The sequence below is a fragment of the Pelodiscus sinensis genome, chromosome 8 (genome assembly GCF_052426305.1).
Source record: "Pelodiscus sinensis isolate ZL-2025 chromosome 8, ASM5242630v1, whole genome shotgun sequence".
NCBI lineage: Eukaryota > Metazoa > Chordata > Testudines > Trionychidae > Pelodiscus > Pelodiscus sinensis.
In genome coordinates, this window is record NC_143059.1 from 1,344,186 (window position 1) to 1,368,019 (window position 23,834).

Genomic DNA, 23,834 nt, shown 5'->3' on the forward strand with positions numbered 1-23,834 from the left:
AGTCACTATCCATACACTCACAAAACCCAAAAGATACCAGAGGAAAAAACCACACAGACACATAGAGCATACTATAGTACAACATATGTGAGACGGAATTACCTTTCTATCCTCCCTAGTAAGTATAGAGCAATCTCCAGGAGTATAATCCCATATCTTTTTTGGAGGCTGATGGAAAGCAGAGGAGGAAATGAGGAAATGAAGATAAAGACATCACAGAGAATATGGAAACTGGATTAGAACACAGGGAGATACATTAGGAATTTGCATCAACACTGAAAATAAAATTTAAACGAGAGAAAAAGGGCAATCTGCTATAGCACAAATACCAAAAGATTATGGAAGGCCAAGGGCACATGCACAATTTGGAGGGGAGGCATTTTAAACACTGCGTGCAGCCATTTTTAATTTTTATATGGTGTTTTCATGGATTTTGCATCCCGCAGAGGGAAGGAACAGGCAGTTGTAAAGCATTCTAAACAAACAACCAAAACAAGAAATCATTAAGAAAAAAGTGCTTGATTGCTCATCCTTCCTTTCAAAAGGACAGGGCAGAACAAGGGCCTTTCATAAATAAAACAGAGATATCCCCCCTCATCCCACTCCAATCAGTAAATACATACCATATTACCAAATGGCTGAATTTCCAATGTTGGCATCATAGAGCAATGAGAATGCACAAGTGTTATTTTTCATTTTATCTTTTTGGAGGGGAGGGTTAGGGTGGTGTGTAATGAACTTTGCAAAACAAAGTTCAACCTACATTTTATGGCTTTGGGGGTTTTGTTTGTTTTTTGTGGTACCTTTCACAAAAGCTTAACTATGGTGGGACAGGTAATGTTGCAGAGACCTATTCTGAATCAAATCCTTTTGTCCTGATTTCCCTTGCTAATTGCATGATGCCATGCTACGCACACTAACTTCCCAACAGCACAGCTCACATGATACGGGTGAAGCAGCTGCAAAGACTGAATTCTCTCTCTGCAAATCCAGAAGAAACTTGCTGGTCCCATTACCAAACAGAGCACAGCCCTAGGTTCTTGTGCTGTGGTAGATGAGCAACTGAGACACTCTGAGTGTATGTCTACACTAGCTCATTAATTCGAGCTAGGTAGGCAAATGAGATGACCGGAGTTGCAAATGAACCCGGGATTTAAATATCCCGGGCTTTATTTGCATGTTCCCGTCCGGTTGCCATTTTAAAATTTCACTAGCCTGAACTCACTGCCCGCGGCTACACGTGGCAGTGAAACGTTAATTCGAACTAAGTCTTTAGTTAGAATTAACTGTTACTCCTCATTCCACGAATTAACGAATTAACTATTACTCCTCTGCTCTGTATTTTGGCTCCTGATCTGAATTGTGCCAAAGCTCTGGAATCAGAATTGCCTGGACTGGGTTTCTGAACTGGGCATATTTTTACCTTTGGCATCATCACTTTTTGGGCTGCAGGCAGGACATGGACACATGGCTGCCAGCCATCAGTGTATAGGCCTATGGAAGATAGCCCTAAAGAGTCAAGGGGAGTCTCCCCTTCCCCAAGCCCTGCTTCCCAGTATCAGAGCAAAGAGCCACTCTACAGGTTCCCTGTGAGTGTGAGGCTGAAGGTGCTGGTGTGTGTTTGACAAGACAATGGAACGAATGACTGGCTGCCAAGTTCTGTGGAAAACCAGACTTACGGTGTGTCTACACAGCAAAGTTATTTAGAAATTACAGCCCTTATTTAAAAAAAACTTTCCTAGTGTCTACACAGGCAAACCGCTATCTCAAAGTAAATTCAAAATAGCGGAGCACTTATTTCGAAATAAGCACTGTGTAGACACTTATATCGAAATAGGGGTTCTCCAGCCTTCCCAGGGTGCCCTGGTGGCCACTCCAGCCTCAACCAAGAACACTTCTCTCCCTCCTCCCTTCCCCGGAGCCCTTAAAGGGGTAGACTCTGCCACAGTGCCATTTGCCAGCTCTAAGCCTGCCAGTCCAGAGCCAGCAGTCACTGCCCCTGACCTAGTGGTCCCAAAACAAGAGCCAGCAAGCCACTGGCAGCCAGCCCTCCACCGCTCCCCAGGAGCAGTCTGCCAGCTCCCAGGAGCCTGCTAGGGCCCGGAAAAGGCAGGCACCTTCCTGGTCCAGGGTGGAGATCATGGACCTTATTCAGGTTTGAGGGGGGATGCCCCCAACATCCATGATCTCCGCACTAGACGGAGGAACGCAGCCGTCTATGGCAGGAGAGCTGCCAGCCTGGCCACCAAAGGCCACATGCGAACCCAGGAGCAGATCTGCATGACAATCAAGTTGGTCCGGCGAGACCCTCAACCCTGAGCTTCCCCTCCCCCTTCTTCCCCTTGCTTCCCGCTTTCAGCTCCCTCCTCCCAGGTTTCCCCCTCCCCTCTCCCACCTCCTTTCCCCAGTCTCACCAGCGTTTCATTCCCTCCCCCCAAGTTTTGTTAAATAAAGAGAGTTTGTGTTCATGAAAATACATGTATTTTATTTGACATCAGGAAGGGGGGCTAGGGACGGGTAAGTGGAAGGACGTGAAGGAGGAATGGGGCACAAGCCCCCAGTGGGGCAGACCAGGGAGGCTTAGTGCTCCTCAGGGTGGAAGCTCTCCCGCAGGGCCTCCTGGATACTGACAGCCCCCGATGGACCGGATGGCAGCCTGCAGACAGTGCAGCCAGGCTCGCAGCAACACATCCAAAAGAAGCACCAGTGTGCCCAGGGGCAGTTCTGGCTCCATGTTGCAGAGTGCTGTGGTGTCCCGAGTGATGGCAATCGGAGCACGCAGAGACAAAATGCTTTGCTGTTCCACATCGAGGTAGACAAGCAAGCAGGGAAACCTGAGAACTGGCTGTCAGTGGGTTCCTTTAAGCACAGACCTCACACAGTAAGTCCTGACCAGGTGCCCTGCTGGAACTGGTTCTGGCCAGCCTTAATTGCAATTAAGAGTCCACTCAGTGTGGACGCGCTATTTCGAAATAAGCTATTTTGAAATAACACTGTAGTGTAGACATACCCTTAGGGAATAAGTGTGTGGGGTCTACACCGAGTCCAGGTTGCCAACATGCCCTACGCTCTACGGGGCCTCAAACAACCAAGGTGTGGTCTATGCTGCACGTGTGCTGCACATGCAGCCTTGGGATTTCCACAGGACTAGCTGGGAATGGATTAGGAACCCTGAGCCTCAAGTCACCCATCCCAGGGCAGCTGCCGGGACTTCCTCCATTCAGTTGTGTTAATGTGGGACAATTTAGCAGCTAACGTAATTTGATGACTATGTAAACCTCATTTTTTAGGAGCACAGGATCTCTCCAAAAAGGCTTCTATTTTCGAAAGAACCGCATCTAGACTGTGGTTTCAATTTTGAAATAGCTCTTTTTCGAAAGAGCGCCATTATGTGATTATGCAAATGAAGCGCGGGAATATTTAAATCTCGGGTTCACTTGCACTTTCGAAGTGCCAACAGAGGGATGTAGTCTAGACACACCCCTGGGTCTCGTAGGGCAGTTCCATGGCTATCATCCCCGGGAGCTGCCACGGGAGGGCATCAGAAATCTCTGGGACAGAAATATGAGAGGACAGCTGCAGCTCAGGGGACACCTGGAACCCCAGAACATGAGCCAGAATGGGCAGCTGATTGAGTAACAAGCTATCCCAGTGCTCCTGGGGTCAGGTCTTTTGCTGCAGTGATTCTCTTGCACATGCATAAGGGTAAGCTGATGGAAGGGATGTCTCCACCAGGATAGGATCCCTTGGGACTAACTTCATTTCTTCTGGATGCAGGAGAGAGGGGAGGCAGTTGGGGGGGTCCTTGGTAGGTCTCTAGCAGGAACATGGGTGGACCTGCAGCAGGAGCTGGAAGGCATGGTGGGCCTTCCTCCTTCCCATCTTCACTTCTATACTTAGACCCCCTGCAGGTTCATTAGTGCAGAGGGGATCTCAGTGCTTCTACCCAAACGTTTGCAAAGAAAGGTTACCGACCTCTCGTAACGGCTGCTCTTGGAGGTGTGTTGCTCATGCCCATTCCATAGCATGCCAGATTGTAGAGGCGCTGCATGCACCACTGCTGGAAATCCCCTCCCCGCCAAGAGTATCTGCAGGGCTGCTCCTATTGCTGTTGGAGGCCAGCACTCATGTGCCAGTATGAGGATTCCACCAGCCCCTCACCCTCTCAGTTCCTTCTTCTCAATAGTAGGAGGGGGGGCGGGTCATGGATGGACATGAGCAGCCCATTTTGGAGAACAGCAGTTACAGAAGGTTGGTAACTCTGCTTCTTCTTCAGGTGCTTGCCCATGTCCATGTCACATGAGAAGACTCACAAGCAGTGTCCTTGGAGATGGCTGAGAGTTCACAGCCCCTCTAAAATTGGCATCAGCTCTGGCCTGTGGGACGGACATAGACCTGTGGACTGATGACTCTGGCATGGCCCTACAGCTGTCCTGGATCAGAATATGTGCAAGGAAAGCTGCTGAAGATGCTTGTGCTCTCACAGAGTGGGCCTTCACAATGGCCAGAGGCAGGACCTGTGCTTGTTTGCCGCAGGCGCAGATCCAGGTTGTGATCCAGGATGAGATCCCCTGGGATGACTCCGTGAGACCCTTTATTCTATCTGCGACAGCAACAAAAAACGGTGTCACTTTATGGAAGGGCCTTAGGGTCAATATAAAAGGCCAGGGCCCTTCTAATGTCCAAGGAGAGCAAGCGACATTCCTCTTCTGTCGCGTGTGTGAGATCTGGGAAGACAACAGGCAGGAAAATGTCTTGGGTAGAAAAGCCGGGTGGGGATGCTGTTGGACTTTTGCTCTGAAGAAAACAGTCAAGGGAGGCTCCGAGGTCAACTCAGAAACTCTCCTTGACGAAGCAACTGCTAGCAGGAAAGCAGCCTTCCATGAGAGAAGCAGCAAAGAGCCTTGTGCCAAGGGCCTGGGCAGAAGCAGGGTGAAGTCACAAGAGGGAATTGGGTCACTAATTCCAACCCCTTACCAAAGCTGGGCGAAGACCAATCTGTCTCGGACTAGGGCTGGAATGCCAAGATAGCTGCCAAGTGAACCCTGACGGATGACAAGGAAAGACCTTGTTTCTGCAGGTGAAGGAGACACTCTGAGAATGCCTGCAAGATGCCTGTGCCAGGCAGCGGCTCTCCTTGGCCGTGCAGCAAGGGAAGCGTTTCCACTTGGCCAGGGAGGTGGCCCTGGTAGAGGACAATCTGTGACTTAGCAAACCTGCTGGCCCCACTCAGAGCATGCCCTCGCCTCCAGTTTCGGCCATGCAGAAGCTTCGCCATCCAGTGTAGGCAGGGCTGGATTAAGGCATGGGCTAGCCGGGCAACTGCCTGGGGCGCCAACCTATGGGGGGGCGCCTGATGGCAGCTGTAAGGGGTGCACAGCTGCCATCAGGCGCCGCACGCCCGGCTCCCAGCTCGTGGGCTGCAGCAGCTCCCAGCGGCCATCCTGCAGCGGCCGCCCGGGGCGGAGGCCGCGTTAACCCCTGCAGCGCCGGCCAGCAGCGCCTCTTCCCCCACGGCCGCGGGGGCCTGCACGGCCAGGCTCGGCCCACCCCGGGCGGCACACCAGTGGCAGTAGCCAGGCTGAGCTGGGCCAGGCACGTGCGTCCTGCCACCACCAGCTCCACGCACGCTCCTGCATGTCGGTGCGAGGGGCAGGACCTCGCATGCGCCCTCCCCCAACCCAGGGCACAATTAACCTGTCTGCCCGCGGTGCCGGAATGGCTCGGTCCGGCCCTGAGTGTAGGCCTATGAGGTTTGGATGGAGGAGCCTCCTAAGACATCATGTCTGGTCTGAAAGGCAGCACCCTGGGAGATGAGACTGTAAGATCTGCGATCATGCTGAACCAATGCTGGCAAGGCCATGCTGGGGCCTTCCTCTTGTGCCTTTTGATCTTCAGGAGAGCCTTGCAAGCCAGGGAAATGACAGGGAAAGCTACCGCAGGTTGTCCGACCATGGTCACAGGAACACTAGTAAGAGAGCCTCTGCCTTTACTCAGACTTGAGCAAAAGCAGTGACGTTTCTGTCCTGCGTAGTGGTGACCTTGGGTGGAGAGACCACTCGTAGTAAGAGGAGCAGGACCTGCTGAGGTGATATGCCAGCAGGTCCGCTCCCTATGGAATGCTTCACACAGACACTCCAGAGATTGAGGAGTGCCTGACAGAAGATCTAGGGGTATGTCTACACTACAAACTTAATTCAAACTAACAGCTGTTAGTTCAAATTAATTTTCATAGGCGCTACACATACAAACCGCTAGTTCGAACTTAATTCGAACTAGCGGAGCGCTTAATTCGAACTAGGTAAATCTCATTCTACAAGGACTAACGCCTAGTTCGAATTAAGTAGTTCGAATTAAGGGCTGTGTTGCCACTTAATTCGAACTAGTGGGAGGCTAGCCCTCCCCAGCTTGCCCTGTGCCCACTCTGGGCAAACCAGGGAAACTCTTCTGCCCCCCTCCCGGCCCCGGAGCCCTTAAAAGGGCCACGGTCTGGCTACAGTGCTTGTGCCAGGTGCAAGCCTGCCAGCACCCAGCCAGCAGACCCTGCACCTGGCACGGCATAAGCCAGCCACCCGCTGCCACCCAGCCCTCCGCCTCTTCCCAGGACCAGGCTGGCGGCTCCCAGGAGCCTGCCTGGAGCTGCAAGAGGTGGGCGCCCGCCTGGTCTAGTGTGGAGATCGTGGACCTCATCGAGGTTTGGGGGGAAGCCTCCAACGTCCACGATCTCCGCACTAGGCACAGGAAAATGGCCGTCTAGGGCAGGATAGCTGCCAGCCTGGCCACCAAAGGCCACATGCGAACCCAGGAGCAGGTTTGCATGAAAATCAAGTTGGTCCAGTAAGACCCCCGACCCTGAGCCCTGAGCTTAGAACATAAGAACGGCCGTACTGAGTCAGACCAAAGGTCCATCTAGCCCAGTAGCCTGTCTACCGACAGCAGCCAACACCAGCTACCCCGGAGGGGATGGACCGAAGACAACGACCAAGCCATTTGTTTCGTGCCATCCATCTCCAGCCTTCCACAAACAGAGGCCAGGGACACCGTTCCTACCCCCTAGCTAATAGCACTCCATGGACCCAACCTCCATGACTTTATCTAACTTCTCTTTAAACTCTTTTATAGTTCTAGCCTTCACAGCCTCCTGTGGCAAGGAGTTCCACAGGTTGACTATTTGCTTTGTGAAGAAGAACTTTCTGATGGCAGCCTGCGGCAAGTGCAGCCGGGCTGATGGCAGAGTGCTGTGATGTGCCGAGTGCGGGCATTCAGTGCACTCCAAGACAGGACTGCTTTGTGTCCCTCATTGAGGTAGACAAACAAGCGGGGAACCCTGAGAACTGTCTGTCCGGGGTGGGGGTCGGGTCCCTTTAAGCACAGCCCTCAGCTAGCCTGAGGCAGCAGCTCCACTCTCTAAGTCCTAACCTGATGCCCTGCCGGCACCTGTTCCGGCCAGCCTTAACTTCGGTTCAGGGTCCACTCAATGTGGACATGCTAGTTCGAATTAGCAAAACACTAATTTGAATTAGTTTTTAGGTCTAGATGCACTAGTTCGAATTAGCTTAATTCGAATTAAGTTAGTTTGAATTAGTGCTGTAGTGTAGACATACCCTTGGAGCGGGACTCTCCCTGTTTTTGACACAGAACACGGACGCTGTAGGGCCCGTCAGCACGTTCATGCTTTTGCCTGGGAGCTGTGGAAGGAACATGTTACAGGCCAAGCGTATTGCTCTGAGCTCCTTTCCATCTCTATGTAAGGAAAGGCATCGTGTGCAATGGCGCCTGAGGTGGGTCCCATCTTGGGGGCTGGGATGTCGTGCACTGCTGGCCGAATAGCAAGTGGCCCGGCACAGTTCGCACCTCGCTCCCCAGCCATCTCCGGCTTGCCCCGGGCACCGTGGAATAGCCCCTCTCGATCACTTCTTGCACCTCTGCCTCGGCACTGGGGATGCTGAACTGATAGAAATGTGCTCAGTGTTGACTCGGACTGGTTCATCTCAGAGGCCAGCCTAAGCGCAGTTTCCATTAGCAGCGCTTTCAACCTGATGTCCCTGTCCTGAGCGTACAGCCTGAACCCCAAGAAATTCTGTCCTTATCTCTGCCACGAGCCTCCCATGCGTACTTGAGGCAGCTGGAATCACCAGCATGGGTTAAGCACTTGCAGCACACGCCCTGGTGCCGGCACAATGTGCCTTAAGGAACTAACAAACTAACAGGAACTGATGCTTAAAAGCTATTTACAAAGAAGAGTTCAGTAAACTGCTGGAGAAAGCCTCTCAAAGCAAGCAGGTGGCAGCCATCATCATGGGTGGTAAGAAGACACTGAGAAGGCAAGGAGCCAGCCCCACCCCTTACACCGATGTCTGAGCACGGGCCGCCAGAGGGTGATGGGGCTGGCCCTATAGATACCACTGAGGGAGAAGTTTCCCATAATGGTGCACACAACATGTGCACACCTGAGATGACATGGAATGGACTTGAGCAAGCACTCAAATGTGAGTTTCTGCTTTGTTCACTAGTCTACTCTGGGAATCCCCTCTAGGAGGCTGGAAATAGTGGAGAGGACTTGGCTGCATGAGCAAAGACACAAATACGAATGTTGGAGAAACAGACTTCCTCCCATTTCTGCTGCTCAGAGCGAGGGCTGAGATCATGGTTTTCTTTTACATATTCACTGTTGATTGAAGCCAATAGAAAGGACTGTGACTGAAGAGAAATCTGCAGTAGGCCCCAAAGGCCATATTGTTTGTAGCCACAGGTCTGCTGCTAGCATCTGTAAGCAGAGATGGACTCCTCACAGCCTGTGGAAGGCAAGGACACATGTCCTGAAGTCTTCACTACTACGACTGGTGCCTCCTTTAAATCATAATGGCAAGAAGCCTACAGCTTCCAATACTCATGTGCAATTGGCTATTGAAGCCAATGAGAGCAGTGGGTGAATGGATGAGGGCAGCATCGTGCCTTAGAGAAATACACAGTGGGGGACTGTGGCAAGTTGGTTTTACTCAATGTATGCACTGTAATGTAGGCACAGTGATCAGCACTGGTCAGACTCTGCTCCCATGGAAGGCAATGGTGACTCTAAATTGACTTTATGTAGTAGGTTACGTAGCAGCCATCCTAGATCTTGTAAAAGGAGGGAACGGGAGTATGGCAAAGGGGAGAAACAAATGACCAATCTCTGCGCTCAGTAAAAAGTGAACCCTCAAGCTGTGCTCTGACACATGAAAGTGATATTGTCACACTAGCTGTTGTGTGTTCCTGTGAAGATGGAGGTCAAATAATAGGTCTTCAAAATGTTTTAAAATGATCATCGAATTACTGGTATATGTCAGGCCCAGTTATGATCTTTCATGTTTCAATCTGATAGGGCTCTTTCATTCATTCTCTAGGAACTAGTGTAGCACTGTAACAGCATCATTACAAAATGCAGGTTGACTTTTATCAATCATTGCAGCTAGCAAACTTACCGGTTTCCCAAACTCCAATTCCGAAAAGAATTTATACCAAGGTTCATTCTTTAAATCTATCTCTTCTGGGCTTATATCCCGTGTCTAAAGGAGTTGGTGATAGGGGAATGGAAGAAAGAGAAGGATAACATTATGCAAAGAATACATAGGAAAGGGACTGTTAGAGATGCAGTCTCGATATTTTCAGCTGAATAATGGGGTTGGTTAGCCTAATAATTTCACATTTCTACATTACATTTCATTCAAGGATCTCTGAGTGTTTTACAAACATTTATTAAACTGTGCAGCAGTACTATTTCAATTTTTTAGATGGGGAAACTGAGATAAATGGCAGTTAAATGATTTGCTCAGGATCACACAGCAAGTCATTGGAAGAGCTAGGAAAGGCCCTCAGGTTCAGAATTTGCAGTTCCTTGCTCCTAATGTTGAATTCTCTCTCGGAGTCAAGGCAAAGGCTATCATTGTTTCTGAATTTCCATTTGGAATTTTTGTTTAATTGAGATCACAAATTATCTAGTGTTTCGCCCAGATCAGCATAAGACACACTGCATCTTTGACAGCACACAGATATGCAAGAAACTGTGGTCCATACATAGCAAACAGAGTGAGAGGTGGCATTCTAAATCAAAGAGGACACAATTAGAAAGAGCACACTTCTGACAGATCTCGAAGGGGAAGAAAGGGGAGACAATACTTTGTTTATTCACAAATAAATGTTAACGAATCAGACAACATTCAAATGAAGGCAAACGAGACAGGACAGGTAACAGCACAGCTGAAAAGGAAGCTCCCTCTCATACCTACGCTCTATTTAAACAAAACACCGCGTACGACCATGCTTTTGGTAAGGTGAGAGAACAAAGCCAGCGCTCTGGGACCCAGGTAGATCTGGTTAAAAGCTTTGATTTGAATGGATATGGACTTTACTCCAAGTGGACCTAAGAGCATTATAAATATACAGTCAGTGCCACAGGACCTGGAGGCCCACACCTCAGCTTTATGCTGCTGTTGTGGAGTACAGGGGCCAGGCACGGAGTCATCTATGTAGCCCAGTGCTGTCTACTCCACTAATGCAGGAAATGTGACAGAATCAGACTGCAGGAGGGAGTTTTCCCGTGGCATTGAACTCTACAACTGACTCTGCACTGCTGTGCATCCTGCAGCCAACACCAGGGAGGCTCCCAGAAGTTAGAGCAGCCTCAAGGCTGCTTATATTGGTGGCCATTTCAGCTCCCTCAGCAGCCAAAAATCTGAAAGGAAAAAGCTGGCATAAAGCTGTCCTGGGTCCCTCACTCTTCTTGGGCTATACCTCTGGTGAAGTGCCTCTACTGAGGGGCAGTCCAGAATCCTGCTGAATTAAGGTCTTTGTAGAATGACTCAGTAAAGAGACATGCAAATATTTTTGCCCACTATAAAACTGAGCATTTAGAAAAAATTCTAAATTTTTAATGATTAGAGGTTTGGAACAGGTCCCATATGAGGAGAGGTTAAAGAGACTGGGACTTTTCAGTTTAGAGAAGAGGAGACTGAGGGGGGATATGATAGAGGTCTATAAAATCATGAGTGGTATGGAGAGGGCCGATAAAAAAAAGTTATTTATTAGTTTCCTAAATAGAAGAACCAGAGGACACCAAATGAAATTAATGGGTAGCAGGTTTAAAACTAATAAAAGAAAGTTCTTCACACAATGCGTAGTCAACCTGTGGAACTCCTTAGGCTGTGAAGGCTAGGACTATAACAGAGTTTAAAGAAAAGCTAGATAATTTCATGGAGGTTAGGTCCATAAAAGGCTATTAGCCAGGGGATAAAATGGTGTCCTTGGCCTCTGTTTGTCAGAGGCTGGAGAGGGATGGCAGGAGACAAATCACTTGATCATTGTCTTCGGTCCACCCTCTCTGGGGCACCTGGTGCTGGCCACTGTCGGCAGACAGGATACTGGGCTAGATGGACCTTTGGTCTGACCCAGTACGGCCGTTCTTATGTATTCACCTGTAGGCACCTTCAAAGGACCTTCAAATCAATCAACCAAATTCAGCTCTTGCTAAAGTGAATCCAGCTTCTGCTGAAGTGAGTCTGTCAGGAGCTGTGACCATATATGGCAAGGCTGAATTTGATCCTTTACCTATGGCAGCACTTCTGTGGTGTACAGCAGGTGAGTAAGTATTATCACCCCCAGTTTACAGGTGGGAAAAGTGAGGAAGAGTCATGAAGTGACTTGGCCAAGGCCACAGAAGAATTTTGGGTCAGCGATTAATTTAAAATTTAGGAGTTTCTGACTCGCAGGTGCTGTCCTCAGACCACTGGATAATTCTGCCCAGGCCTCCTCTCACAGAAGAAGACTGCCAGATACACATCGACAATAGTTCTGGGTTCTGGTGGAGAAAAGCTTAGAAGCAGATAATCTGATTTATCCAAATGGGAATAGCCAAGGACCAGAACCAAGGCATGCCTGGCCCTCAGCACCTTTCACAATAGCCAGAACCAATCCATTCTTTGCAATTTAGAGACAACCCTTTGTGCTTATTTTTCTTATGCTTCCAATTTTATTATTTTCTGTCCTAAGCTGGCTGCTACCCAAAACAACCCCCCCCCTCCCCCCCATGGAGGAGGGAGACAGAGAAACACTTGTATCTGAAAGCTAAATGGTTCAACTTTTGTGTCACCTGGTGAAGCCATCACAAAGAGAGGTTAATTCCCAAGAGTCTGGAGTAAACCTAGGTAAACCATGAAGCATAGGAAAAAGGTACTGCCATTAATTGCAGGCCAAACAAATGCAATGTCTCTATTTCTATACATTAGGTATTGACTCCCAAAAAGTTCTGAGTTTGTAATGCAGGGAATTCTACAGTGGAATCAATCAAAAGACCACTGAAATCAATGGGAATCTTTGCACTCATGTCAAGAACTTTGGATCAGGCCCATAGTAGCCACTGCTTTGAACATGGCACTGCAATTGCAATCTGTTAACAGACTGCAGGTTATCTTCAGATAACCCTGCTACTGGTTTTATAGTCCCCTCAAGAACACCGAACAAGTTCTACAGACCGCCAGCCTATTCTGACCACAATCAAACAACAGGTATGTTAGTCCCCCTTTTGTTTCGACGCCTGTCCTGGATGATTGCCGGTTTGACATGACAGCTGGTAAAAAAAGAAACATGTGCTGCAGCATCACTCTCAGAACTCACCGTACTCTTTGCTTAACTTGGCAGGAGTCTCTCCAGCTGCTTTGGTGACTGACCCTCTTGTGTTTAGACTCCAATTCAGCAACACATTTAAGTGCATGTGAACAGTCCCATTGCTTACGCTGGGTGGGATTTAAGCATGTGCTTAAGTGCTTCAATGGATCAGACTTTAAATCACAGAGCCTGAGCCTGCAGTCCGTAGGCAAAATTCCTGTTCAGATCAGGAGGTCTTGATCCAACCAGAACTGCAGGAATGACCCTTCCTATTACAACCAAACTAGGGGTCTGACTTACCTCTCACACGTGGGTGCTGTGTCCAACACCCACTGAGGGCAAGGCAAGAGTGCTCACTGATTCAACAAGCACTGGAATGGGCCTGGACCAGGATTGATGGTGTTACACTAGTATGAAAGGAGAGTTAGTCCCAAAATAAAATAATGAGCCTTACGGGACTTGAAAGCAAACACTGAACAGGGAAAAACTCTTGAGTCAGACTCAGACATACAATGCAGGAGTTTAGCCCATGTGCTTCTGTGGCTTTTAAATTGCCTGTCACAGCTGCAGCGTAAAGTAAAAGTGCCTGTTCATGCTCCTCGATCCTGCTCCAAAGCAGGAATGAAAACACGACCCCAGCTGTCTACTGGGAGTCTCACAAGCAATCAGCATTCTAAGCTGCAACTTTCAAAAATACCCCTCAAAGAATTATCACAACATGGGCACCCAAAGATCTGTAACAAAAAACTCCTCCAGACTTTAGCACTTCCACGATGACTTTAACACAATATGAAACCTGCTGCTAATTTCAGTCAAGCTGCTAGGGATGTAAAATCCTGTTTAAAATGGGAGTAAGCAATATGTCTAATCAGTAAACCAGCCCGCCATACAGTGCCCCAGGCAGGGGGCTGCTGTGGCCAGCCAGGGCACTGGTTACTGTGGTAAGCATTATCTGGTAAGACAATGCTTATCAGGCAACGTTACCCCTTTTCATACCTACAGGCTTTTGAGCTCAGAACACAAGCTTTGAACACAAGTCAGTGCTTTGCTGCACTGCACAACTGCCTCACACACCAGGGAATAAACTATCGCTGTCCCTGAGAAATAAGCACAGCTGCCAAACCAGACACCAGACAGGCCATGGAGTCAAACACAGATTAAAAACCAGGGTTAGAGAGCCATACTTAACACAGAAAAACAACATGTCCCCACGTAAGGCCCCTCACCTCCCAAGGATCTGCCTTTAGCGAAGAGACAATGTTAAGAAGTTACTCAAACGTTTGCAAAACAAAATACATTGGCATGGCATTAGGTAGGCAATATAAGAGTAAGGAAACCTATCTAGATAGAAATATGCAAGCACTCATGGAGCATATTGCAATCACCAAGTCAAGAAGCAGGATAAAAGGAACATTACCATCTTCTCATTGTCCAGAACAGAGGACTTTCCTGGCTGATATTCATAAATGCTCTTGGGTTCTGCCCTGTATTTTCTGGTATCCACCTTCTTGTCTGGGGGTTCCCAATCATTCCTGAGGAAAGAGAAGCTAATGAGCCAAGAACTCTGCTTTTTCCATATTCTTGGACAAGCTCCTTCCATAGTTAATTTGGGCTTAATCAGGGAAACTTTTAATCTAAAGAAGTAAACTTGCTGGAAGAGGAACAGGACTGAGGGGTTTGGGTTTGTTTTTTAATAGCAGCCAAAATTCAATTTGGGCATGTGTGCCAGCTGCTAAAAGCCACTTGAAAGGACAGTAAAGGTTTCTTGCTTTTCTTTTTCATTAATTGACAAACTCAAGCATCTTTCCTTGCAGGAAATACATTAGAGCAGGGTTGGGCAATAAGCGGCCCAAGGGCCAGATGCAGGATGCCAGATGCTTTGTTTACCTGAATGTTCACAGGTGCGACCACTCGCAGCTCCCATTGGTTGTGGATTGCTGTCCTCGGCTAAAGGGAGGTGCAGGAAGCAGTGTGAACCATGACACTACATCCTGCAGCTCCCATTGGCTGCGAGTGGCTGTACCTATGGCACACAGGTGAATGAAGCATCTGGTGATCCTGCTAGAGCTTATGTCTATGATGTGGGCCCACCTTTCTTGTGCAGTGAGGTTCTAAGGGCTCACCTGTGCTACAGAACTGATACGGTTGTACTGAACTGGCTTGTAAGCACATATGGTTCAGAGCATTGACACTGGCCATCTGAGATGGGTTAAGTTCTCCTGACATCCACATTAGCATTATCCAGAACATTTCAGGTGCAATGCACTCTGGGAACTTATCCCACAGGTCCCAGCTCATATCTTAAAAACAGTGCATTCTGGCACATGGTGCTGGCCACCACTGTGCTGTGAGACTGTAAAGAGAGGGCTAAATAGAACCATTTCAGTTTGTTTAAAAGTCTTGGAGGGGCAGCTGTGTTAGTTTGTAACTTTAAAAACAGTGAGGAGTCCTGTAGCACCTTAGAAACTAACAACAAATATATACAGCATCACGGGGAAGTGGGTTTTGCCTTCAGGACTACTTGTCATTTCAACTTGTGTGATGATACAGTCCTTTAATTTGGTCTCTGGATTTCTACGTCCAGACTGGCTTTAGAAGGGCCTTTTTTCAGGAGACTTCTAGCTCAGTTCTGTAGACCCAGGGGCTACGTCTACACTGGCATGATTTTCCGAAAATGCTTTTAACGGAAAAGTTTTCCATTAAAAGCATTTTCGGAAAAGCACATCTAGATTGGCAGGATGCTTTTCCGCAAAAGCACTTTTTGCGGAAAAGCGTCTGTGGCCAATCTAGATGCGGTTTTCCGCAAAAAAGCCCCAATCGTCATTTTCGCAATCGGTGCTTTTTTGCGGAAAACACTACCGTGCTGTCTACACTGGCCCTTTTGCCCGAACGGGAGCAGCATAGTATTTCCGGAAAAGCACTGACAATTTTACATGAGATCGTCAGTGCTTTTGCGGAAATTCAAGTGGCCAGTGTAGACAGCTGGCAAGTTTTTCCACAAAATCATCTGATTTTGCAGAAAAACTTGCCAGTCTAGACACAGCCAGGAAGTTTAGAGACATTTTGGATACTTGTTGATATTTATATTATGATGCAATGACTAGGGACCACAATCAAGAATCGAGACTTGCTGTGCTAGGAATTGTACAGACACGACCAGAGGAAACAGATCCCATCTCACAGGCTCTGAGCTACAGGACAAAACATGGATGTGATAGGTGGGTGAGACAGACAAACAGAGGGGGTAGATTGGGATGATGAAGGAACACATTGGGGTTTCAATACCTATCAGAGGAATAGCACAACCCCTAGCTATACTCCAGATACAAACTGTTGGGGACTCTGGGAAAGTTCAGCTCCAAACCCGGGTCCAAGCTTTGCATCAGAGTTCCCCCCCATGAGGACTTCCAAACTTCTCCCTAGTTTGGATTACCTTTCTGGGCTGGATTTCAGTGATGAAGTACGTGTAGGAAGTGGCAGAGTAGCAGATCTCTTAACAGACCTGTCAGGTTCAATGCTGTCCATTTCACTCTTGGACCGGGGCACTGAGGGCTGGGCTCTTGCTGCAAAAAGGCAAATACAAAAAACTTGGTAAATGTCCCAGGAGGCCAAGACAAGTGATGCTTACTGCTAATTCACATGCATAAAGTTGCACATGAAAAATGACTTACGATCTTCAGAGTACGAATAATGAGGAGAGTAAGAATCAGAATCCTCATCTGAAAAACATAATAGTTTGCAAATGAGATGAAAGAGGAGCTAAGAAGCAAAGTTTGAGGCCTCTCTGCTCATTTAATCTCATAGTAATGTGCCATGACAAAGAGAGGGTTCTGAGCAGCGCAGTCGCATTTAGAAAATGGCGTTGAGATGAACTGTAAATATGATTTCTTTCCACTTCTCTAGCAGCTTTCAATACAGGTCGCAAGGCGCTTTACAACCTTTTATTATTCAGTGTCAGTCACAAAGCCCTTGTGAGGAGGTAGGTTTTATATACCTACGTTACCAAGAACTGAGAGGCAAACTGAGGCAGAGAGCTCACGTGAACTGCCTAAGGTAAGGCCAGAATCAGAGATGGAAATGGAACCCAGCAGTCCTTGACATTCAGTCACAGGCTCCAGTCACTGGACCTCTATTAATGAGTCCATGAAATTCAAATATATTAATACACACACAATATTTCCTGAGCACTAACAATGTGCTGCATACAAAATAAACATGGACTATGCTAGGTGGTGCATATTCTTGTAGCAAAAAAAAATAGTAGGCTCTCAATGGGCCAGGTACATAAAAGGGTGGGAGAAAAGAAGTTCCACCATCCCCATTTTTCACATGGGGGAGGGAGAGGGAGAAAGAAAGAGACGCTCTGCATCTCGGTGTTTTGGAGCCGTGGTTCCCAACCTTTCTTATACTACAGGCCGGCAAACTCAATCCAAAAAGTTTGGTGGACCGGTATAGAAACATTTGCATATTCATTACGGAAATTAATTTTTTTGCATATTTACATGTTCATTATGGTAATTCATCTTAAGCCGTTGCGTACTATTTTACATTGCATCTGTACGCACATAAGGGAACCAGGAGAAGAAGGGAAGGGAAAGGGGAGATGGGGCGAGAAGCGTGAGTGAAAGAGGGGACCATGCCGGGGAGAAGCTGGACTGAAAGTGGTGGGGCGCTGACTCCGGTTTGGAGAGCTTTTCCTGCCTTGTCCCTTCACCCCCTCATGGGCAGTCAGTGAAGGCAGGGTTCGGGGCTTGCTTCACCTCAGCCTTGCCCCTTCTGCTAGGCCCTGCCCTTGGGAGGTGGGGCGGCGTGCTGTGCACATGCTCCCCGCTTCCAACCACAGGGAGGGGAGCAAGCATGTGCTCACTGCAGCCTCCCCAACACTAGAGGAAGGCGCCTGGGAGTGAAGTGTGTGTGGGCAGGCTATGCCTTCCCCCGCCTGACATACCTGGCGCCCATGCCGCCACTGGTCCATGGACTGGCGGTTGGGAACCACTGTTTTGGAGAGATAAATAAGCATATTTCTTCCCATTTTTGCTGTGGGGAACACTGAAGGACTGAGAAGTTGAGTGATTTGGTAAAGATCACACAGTGTTTCTCTGGCAGAAGTGGTAGCAGAAACCAGGCTTCCCTACGCATATGGCCTTCCTTAGGGGAGCTGGGAATCACCAGTTAATGACTTCTCTATTGGACTCCTTTTATGAGACAAGGACGTTTCCTTGTCATTTGTATTGATCCATAAGACGCGTAGTGGTTCTTTGTGGGATCCAAACTAAAACTCTGGGACTGAACTTCTCACACTTTGCAGGAGTTTGAAGTAAGAGCCAGATCAAAATTTTGCAAATGGCTTGTCTCTCTATAATGGTCTACACCAAAACTCTGAACCTTGGATTGTTTGAAACCTGGTTTTGAATTCTGAGGCTGTAGTCCCCAGCTCTCTTAAAACACTTTGTTTCATATTTAGAAAACCTTCCAAAAGACTTTAAATAGTCCACAACTGCCAGAATGGACCCAATTTTGCCCTCTCTTGGTTTCTCTAAGAAAGAAAGATCCAGGCAGATATTAAAAGTCAAACACACTTTGCACAGTAGCAAGAGCAAGGGACAAATGTTTAGACGGATAATATTGTGATGAGCTAAATATGAGCATATTGCTTATCTGTGCATTTATACATGAGCAGGAGACATTTACAGGAATAAAAGTCCCATTGCATTAATGACTGTGCTAACTGGCCAAATACATAAGATCTGACAAGAGTAAAATGCATCCTGAAATAAGAACATTGAATAATCTCTATAACAGTATTTCATTAGCTTATCATAGTCTCTCTCGCTCTCTCAGACAGACAAAATCTCTGCTACTAAGACATCAAATACATTGCACTTGTGTAAGATAGCACTTTCGTCCACACATCCCAAAGCACCAAAGGTGGGCATGGTCTCTTATCCCCACATCTCCACGTATCTGTACCCCATTCATTTTCACAGGAGATGGGAGTCTAACTCCCCTTGTCTGCTTTGACATAAGGGACCCATATCTGACCTTCAACGTGTTGTATAAACATGGACTGGAATGATTATTTAATAATGTTACCAAGGAGAGCTCCAGTCACTGGCAAAATAGGCACCTTTCCTATGTTGTAGCAGTCAAGGGCCCTGGAAAACCCCTACTGATTGCTCCCAGTCCCAAACCACACTTTCCCCCTGGCCCATCCAGGCTCCGTGTCAGCCGGGCGCAGCGGATGCTTGTGCTTCTCACATGCAGAGGACAGTCTCTTCGGCACTGGCTGCTGCAGAAGCTCCTTGGAGAGTGAGGGTGAAAAGGTTCTGGGCAGTGCTGGAACAACCACCCATCAGGAACAGAAAATGTCAGCGAGGGGGCATGGGCATTTCCTGGCAAAGTGTGCTGAGGAGAATGCCAAATCTTGTCCTTGGGCATCTAAGGACAGCTTTGAGCAAACCAACATGTGCAAAGTCCCATTTATTAAAAAAGGAAGAGAGAGACACTAGCAGCCTGATCCAAAGATCATTGAAACTTTGGGGAATCTTTCCAATGGGCTTCAGTGACTTTTGGGCCAGGCACTATCCTGTGTTAATATTAAAAACATTAAGAACAATTTAAATAAATGTGTTGCTCTCAAAAATAAAACCACAGTTAAAACCATCTTTCAAGACACACCATCAAAATGAGATGTTAGTCAGCACTGTACCAATGTTAAGTAACCACTGCACACATATGGGTGGTACAGCTGACTAGGCACATGAAACGAAGCAAAACCCAGTTTTGTAGCATTAGTCAAGGGCTAGTGAAAAAGCCAGAAAAGCACCACAAAGACATTAGATCATCATGGGAAAACTCAGAGGCACCAAACTGTTAGGAGGCAGCAAGACACTCAGCAGCTAGGAAAAGCTCCAGGAGAAGATAAATGGAGAGGGCAGCATACAAAGGTCTCTTGTCCTTTACTATTACCTTCAGATATAGGACTAGGAGTAGACGCAGGAAACTGGTATGTAGGACAATAAGGGTTGTCTTCTGCAGCAGAGAAAAGCAGTGTATTTTGAGACTACTCACAATGAAGTGGAGGCACCCTATTGTTTCTCTAAGTTTCTATCTCTGTAAACTTTTATTGCCTATTTTGATAACAGCAGATCTGTTATCAACAGACTAACTAGTTAGGAAGGATTTAGTGGTGTCCTACATTACAGACTAAGGCACATGAGGTGTACTCGAATTTCTGCCACGAGTAACAAATGGATAATGGAAATCTAGTACCTGAATCTAGTCACTGTAATCTAGCTACAGTGAAGTTACTCAAATACGAGACAAGAGATACTTGGGCTGAACTTATGGTACCTTTGGGTGCTGGCTGGATTTCAGGAAGTTCAGGGAATTTGTAGGTAGGGCAATAAGGATTTTCTTCAGGAGTTTCTACGTGGAAGAAGCAAGTTTTGGAAAAAGCACAGAAAGGAAAGGGTTAGCAGAGAAGACCAGGTGAGGCAAAAATCCACAGAAATTGTGGAACGATCCTTCCCATGCGGAGTCTACAATGGAACAAAGCCGTGGCCATGCCAGTGGGTACCACTGCGCAGCACCTCTGGGCTGCTTGGGAGACAGCAGGGACTGACTGAACTCATCCTCTGCTACTGAAGCATGTGCCTCTATGATCTGAGTCGAAGGAGAATCTGCCCGCCGCACAGGGGCTATGTCTCACAGCTTGAGCAGCTCTCATTCCGTCCGGTACCATGCCGTGGGTACATACTCACTAGTCAGCTCATCAAAATAGCCTCTGCGGCAACAAATGCAAACCAACTGGCATTATTTGATATCCTCCCTGCTTTATTTCATAAGCCCAGCTCAGCATTGTGTTGGCAGGTACATCAGGCCTTGTACACGGCTGAATTGCTAATAGTCTCTCACTCTTTTCTCTCAAGGCTGAGAGACTTGGAACTTCGCACTTCCTGAAAAGCAAGGATTCCTGCAGGGTATGTGGTAGCCAATAGATAAGTGCTCTCTCTAAGGCTAGCTTTTCAAAGAGATCAAAAGTATTTCAGCAGCAGTAGCAGTCTGATCCAGAGTCCACTGAAGTTAAGGGGAGTCTTTCCATTCACATAATGGAGTTTGGATGAGGCTCTAAGTTATTAAGCAATGGAACATTACCAATTATATTGCAGACTGTCTCTACCTTCACAGGGTGGCCTCTCCTTGTTTAAAAGCCAACTTTAATGTCACTCTATCTGCTAAGACTGATGTTCAGGGACCTGCTTCCCAACACCAATTGATGGCATTGCTAAATAAAGACGAGAAAGCGTTTTTGATGTTTTCTATCTGTAGCAAGGGGCACAGAGCAATGTGAATTGCGGCTCTGACAGCAACATTTAAAAACAGGCATTTCTCTTTCCAAACATGTTCATTTGGAAATTCTGGACTAATCACCCCTGGGAAGAAATATGCCACTTGGGGCCAACATTTGAGCAGCATCAAATGAACAGGTGGGAAAAGAGCCCCTCACCCTTCTCATGCAAGCACTGCCCACCATTCTGTTACCTTTGGAGATTTTCTGAAATATGCCAGAGTGGTGCAGCCTTTTTCTAGTCACCACACAGCTAATGACTTAGGGTTACAAACAATTATCCTTGTCAGTATTGTGTTTGTTAAAGTTATTTCAGTTAACCTTTAAAAGTAGCTCATTTCCCTTGGCCTTGACTGGGTTCTTTCCTTAATATTGTTGTCTCTAAACTTGTGAACTGATTTTTATATTCCCGAGCAAAACGGACTGCAAATGCAAAATATTTTATTTAATACCCAGGGCAATATTCCATCTACATGAAACAAACCATTCTCCAGATAGTCTTTAAAAAAATTAAATGATTCATGTTACAGTACCTTTAGTTAGCCTGTGGATCTGCTTGAACATTGTCTTGTACCAGTCCTTTGATCTGTCTGTGTTCTGGTTTAAAAATACATATTTGTAAGTAAAAAACATTGCCCCGACTTCCACCAGATTTAAAATTTTTAAAGTTATTTTAACAAAGCCATTTGCACCCTTTATTATATATTTTATTTACTTATTATTACTCAATATCTATAAGCAAGAGTGAACTAAATAACTCAGCTTGCTCTTGAAAGTGTTTCAGCAAATGAATAACTTTACTTGTACTAGAGTCCCATGAAATTCAAGGAGCTACGTGCATGAGTAGTCTCATATGATGTAATTTTTTTAGGAATATGCTCTAAATACCTTATAAATAAATGTCCTCCAAAGGTATGTTCTATATAGTAGTTCATTAGTATAGTTAATAACTTACAAGTTCTGAACTCCAGTTCTACCATCAGATCTACATCTCAAATGCCTGTGGAACTGGGCGTGTTTCCAGTGCCAGGACTAAGTCCCTATTACCAATGCAAACATTTTTAGTTTTTTTTTTTAATTCAGTGAAAATCATTTTGGGAAAATTTAAGGCTAGATCCTACAAAGTAATGTAGCCTTTCCATAGCCCACTGAGAGTTCTGAACCCAAGCTCAGCATCACAGCCCTATGCCATTAGACAGCAAAAGCGAAACTGACCAGCCTAACTTAGGCCATGTCTCCACTTACCAGAAGATCAATGCTCTGGCAGTCGATCTTCTGGGGTTCGATTTAGTGCTAAATCAAATGCTGAGGGGGGCCCCTGAAGTCGATGTGAGTGTTTCTCCTATCGACTTTCCACTGTGGAGATGGTGCCAAGATCGGCTTAAGGTACGTCGACTCCAGCTAAGTTATTTAAGAACATAAGAACGGCCAGACTGGGTCAGACCAAAGGTCCATCTAGTCCTGTCTGCCAACAGTGGCCAATACCAGATGCCTCAGCTGGAGGTATTTACATAGCTGGAGTTGTGTACCTTAAGCCCACCTTCTGGGTGTAGTGTAGCCTTGGCCTTAGATGTCAACATGAAGCAAAATAAGAGAGAGTAAACTAAATCCACGTAACCAGCAAAAAGTGCAATGAGGTTTTGAAAATTCTTTTACCTGTAGTACCTGAAGAGGCCATTAGAAACACTAGGAAGACTTTTGAAATAAATTTATTGGGAGTGAGATTTTACTTTCAGCTATACCCATGCAGTTCCATTGGTTTTAATTATATAGGTCTAAATGAAGGCAGGATCTGGCCCCCGTCTTTATTTTGAGCATGTGCCTGCATGCATGGGCATTGGTCTCTTACCCTTAGTGGAATGCCCACATCATCCACGGAGACATCAGATATATATTGGGGACTCTTGACAGCTCTTTTCTTCTCATCCATTGCTGACTTCTCACTTTGAGCACTATCCTGAGCTGGCTTTTCCTGTACAGACACAGTGCCTACTTTATCAACAGCTGGTCTGTCTGGCAGGGAATCTGGAAATGAACGAGGTGTGATCATGATCCTAATTCTCAACATTTCAGCACACAAACCTATGTCACTCTAAGTCCAACATCTTGGCAAAGCATGGAACAGACAGACTGTGGCACAGGGGAAAAGTGTCTGGCTTTCTGGAAATGTTTGGCACAAACAAGAGAGGGCAGAAACATCACAGACTTCTCCAAACATACGTGTAAAAAGTGGCAACACTGCTCCCTTCATGTCTGATACAATTAGCTCCACTATTCACTCAGGCTTCACTGATACAGCCCCTTCGGAGCCCTTTCCTCTTGCTTTCTACTGTATCCTTCTGCAGAATGGCAGTTCCCAACATTTTGGGCAACGGTGCCTGTTTACCAGACTAGGACCTCAGCCCTTACAGACAGCATCTGGCATTTCCTGTTCAAGTGTGCAACCTCCAGAGCACACTTCTCTGTGGTTAGATTATCACACAACAGAGCCAGCAGAGAGAACTATGAACTGGACCCAGGAAGAACCATACTGAAGCACAAGTACTACCCCAGCAGGCAAGGAATGCTCTCGCTATGACTGCCCAAAGCCATTTGGGCTAAGGGCTCATACTCTCCAAGTGCATTTTGCTTGAAAATAGGAGTTCTTAGACAGCATTCTTCTCTGCAGCAACAGTGCAAGAGAAAAGGAAAATACACAGCACAGCATGCCCCAGGGGCTTAATGAGCTAAATTGTTGGCCTCCTAATTCAGATATTCAAGGCCCACCTGTGGTGAAGAGCAATATTCTTTGGGGGAGGCCTGGGCTGGCTATTAGGGAAAACTATGTCACTAAAAGCCTGGT

At 46.9% G+C, this 23,834-nt stretch overlaps 1 protein-coding gene across 50 annotated transcripts in view; it reads right to left on the reverse strand.

Annotated features, from left to right (window-relative positions):
• Window positions 1–23,834, reverse strand: part of SORBS1 (sorbin and SH3 domain containing 1) — a 187,948-nt gene that overhangs the window by 34,203 nt on the left and 129,911 nt on the right. For 43 of the 50 annotated variants that reach the window (XM_075935650.2, XM_075935652.2, XM_075935648.2 and 40 more), the window contains 9 exons: window positions 22,842–23,017; window positions 21,526–21,589; window positions 19,996–20,070; window positions 19,612–19,674; window positions 16,314–16,361; window positions 16,076–16,205; window positions 14,060–14,174; window positions 9,465–9,548; window positions 103–168 (listed from right to left, as the gene is read on the reverse strand). In XM_075935650.2, coding sequence (XP_075791765.2) covers window positions 103–168; window positions 9,465–9,548; window positions 14,060–14,174; window positions 16,076–16,205; window positions 16,314–16,361; window positions 19,612–19,674; window positions 19,996–20,070; window positions 21,526–21,589; window positions 22,842–23,017 — 821 coding nt within the window. The remainder of the gene's footprint in view (window positions 1–102; window positions 169–9,464; window positions 9,549–14,059; window positions 14,175–16,075; window positions 16,206–16,313; window positions 16,362–19,611; window positions 19,675–19,995; window positions 20,071–21,525; window positions 21,590–22,841; window positions 23,018–23,834) is intronic. The other 7 variants (XM_075935657.2, XM_075935683.2, XM_075935681.2 and 4 more) reach the window with 3 other exon arrangements.